Consider the following 2,723-nt stretch of genomic DNA (forward strand, 5'->3'; position numbering starts at 1 on the left):
AAAAACCTTATTCCATTTATGGTGCTGGTGAGATGGCTCAGTGGTCTAAAGCACCTACTTAGAACAAGCTGAGCAAAGCATGGGGACCGCGGTTCAATCCCCCAGCACCACATGCCAGCCAGCCCCGCCCCCTGGTGGGCTGAGCTGGCCACACACACACACACACACACACACACACACACACACAAATAAATAAAATTAAAAAAAAAAAAGAAAGTCGTCCTGGCCTGAGGAAGCAGCACGTGAGACCTTCTGTGGCTCCCTGGCTGGCGGGGACTGAACATGTCGAGGAACACACACAGACATAAGGAAGGGCCCAGGGTGGCCCTGTGAGCAGCCGGGAGAAACCTGAAGATGCTCCCTATACTGAGAAGTCTCTGTCACTTCTACCTGTGGGTCCCACAGTGGTATAAAGGATACACTTATTTATTAACTAGTTTATTTATGTATTTATGGGGTACCAGGGATTGAACTCAGGACCTTGCGCTTGCCAGGGAGAAGTCTCTGTCACTTCTACCTGTGGGTCCCACAGTGGTATAAAGGATACACTTATTTATTAACTAATTTATTTATTTATGTATTTATGGGGTACCAGGGATTGAACTCAGGACCTTGCGCTTGCCAGGCAGGCACTTCTGCAACTGAGCTACCTCCCTGGAAAAGAATAAACTGAATCTCTTCCATAGCACTGTGTTTCAAACGATGAAAGACAGCAATCAATGTGGGGAATGGCTATCAAAACATCCTATCAAGGAAGGCTTTTTTTTCTTGGTATAAATATTAGCTAGGTCAAGGGAAAAAAGGAATGCAGAGACAGTGGGGCATTCTGCAGTGGAAGGAGGAACACACAGACATAAGGCAGCCCTGTGAGCTGCAGCTCTGGGCCGCCACAGACGATTTAACTACTTCACTCCCAGGCCCTGAACCTCCCCATTTCAAAGTCAAATTATCATCTGTATTTTTCATTTTGAGACAAGGTCTCATAAAGTTGCTAAGTTACCCAGCGGGAGCTCAAACTTCCCATCCTCCTGCCTCAGCCTCCTAAGAATAGTGGGATCACAGGTGTGCATTCCATGTCTGGTTCAAAGTCCAAGTCGTTGCTGAGAAATCTGCGTGGCTATTCTGGCTCAGGTAGCATGAATCTCAGGGCAACAGGGCTGCGGGGAGGGGACCTCAGGGAAGGTAGAGAAAATCAACGAGATTCTTTCAAGTCTGTGATTCTCTGTGAGGCAGTGGTGACCCCTGGCTCGGCAGCTGAGACCCAGCTGGGGCAGAGAGGGAGGGAGGGAGGGAGGGAGGGAGGGAGGGAGGGGTTGTGTGGAGGAGGGGTCGCTACTGCTCTGCACGGAGCCCCACGGTCACTGTCACCAACACCAGGGTCATGGTGCCAGCCTCTCGTAGAGCCAGCCTTGCTCCCCGCTGTGGGTCAAGGGTCCCACGGAGTCCCCTGTGGGGAGGCCCCGCCGGAAGACGATGCGGTCGTGCAGGCGGTTCGTCTGGCCCTGCCAGAACTCTATCACCTGCGGGTACAGCACGTAGCCGCCCCTGCGAGAATGGGAGAATCGGAGGGTGATGCGCTCTCCCTCACCCGAGGTGCTCGGAAGCTCTCTCTGGAAACAGGGTCTCATAGGTAGCCCAGGCTGGCCTTGAAGCCATGCGGTCCTCCCGCTTTAGCCTGCCGAGGGCTGGGATGACAGGCATGCGCCACCACGCCCAACTCGGAAGCTTTGGCATTTGCCTGGCCAGGGTTCCCAGGAGGGGAGGATCTGTGACGCCAACCAGGTGCCTGGGTCAGGCGTCACTTACCAGTATTTTGGCTTGGGCACCTCCTGTTCCCGGTAGAGCTGCTCCAGTTCTTCATTTTTCTTTCTCAGATACTGTTTGGAGAGGGACATGAGATGGCCGGGATGAGCCCTGAGCGCGCGCACTGGGCTGCAGCTGCGCTGGGTCTCCGCAGGCGCAGGTGCAGGGCCCAGGAGCCGGGCCCAAACCCAGAGCTGCGCGCGCCACTCACCGCACGGTCCGGGATCACCGAGCTCTGCTGGCTCACCACCGCCCCGATCTGGCTGCTCTTGGGGCGGGAGTGGAAGTAGCTCTCGGCCTCGGCCTCCGGCAGCTTCTGCACGTGGCCCTCCACACGCACCTGCTGGGGCGGCCTGGTTGGGCGAGTGGAGCCGCCAGCCCTGGCCCTGGCCCTGGTCCTCCCCGCCAAGCCCGGCTCCAGCAAGCGCGGACCGAGGGCCAGCCTGGCAAGAGGTGTGCCACGTGTAGGCACAGTCCCTGGGCTTGGCATAAAGTCACCCCTGCCACCCCGCCCAGGCTGTGCCGGGTGCTCACTCACCTGACGGTGAAGGGGCTCCCAGTAGAAGACAAGGGAGGCAAAGGGATTCGCATTCTGGAAATGACAGGGAAGCCAGAGGCAGCCATGAGGCCAGGTAGCTGGCACTGGGCACTCAGGAAGGACGGAGGCCGCAGGCTCAGGCCCTGGAGATGCGTTGACTACTGTTGCACCTCAATAAACCCTTAAAACACACAGCGCACAGTGGCGCACACCTGTCATCTCAGCACTGGGGAGACTGAGGCAGGAGGATCGCCATAAGCTGGCGGCCAGCCTGGAATACATAGTGAGACTATCTTTAAAAATAAAACAGAGGGCTGGTGAGATGGCTTAGTGGTCTAAAGCACCTACTTACAACAAGCTAAACTAAGCAAAGCACAGGGAC

The 2,723-nt window shown here is 56.2% G+C and overlaps 1 protein-coding gene across 1 annotated transcript in view; it reads right to left on the reverse strand.

The window, feature by feature from the left end:
• Positions 1-591: 591 nt before the first annotated feature.
• Positions 592-2,723, reverse strand: part of Pnpo (pyridoxamine 5'-phosphate oxidase) — a 7,376-nt gene continuing 5,244 nt past the window's right edge. The window contains 4 exon segments of the mRNA XM_004633864.2: positions 592-1,545; positions 1,807-1,877; positions 2,015-2,143; positions 2,342-2,395. Of these exon segments, the coding sequence (XP_004633921.1) occupies positions 1,380-1,545; positions 1,807-1,877; positions 2,015-2,143; positions 2,342-2,395 (420 nt within the window). The 3' untranslated portion in view covers positions 592-1,379.

The sequence above is a fragment of the Octodon degus genome, unplaced genomic scaffold (assembly GCF_000260255.1).
Source record: "Octodon degus isolate 3935 unplaced genomic scaffold, OctDeg1.0 scaffold00056, whole genome shotgun sequence".
Taxonomy (NCBI): domain Eukaryota; kingdom Metazoa; phylum Chordata; class Mammalia; order Rodentia; family Octodontidae; genus Octodon; species Octodon degus.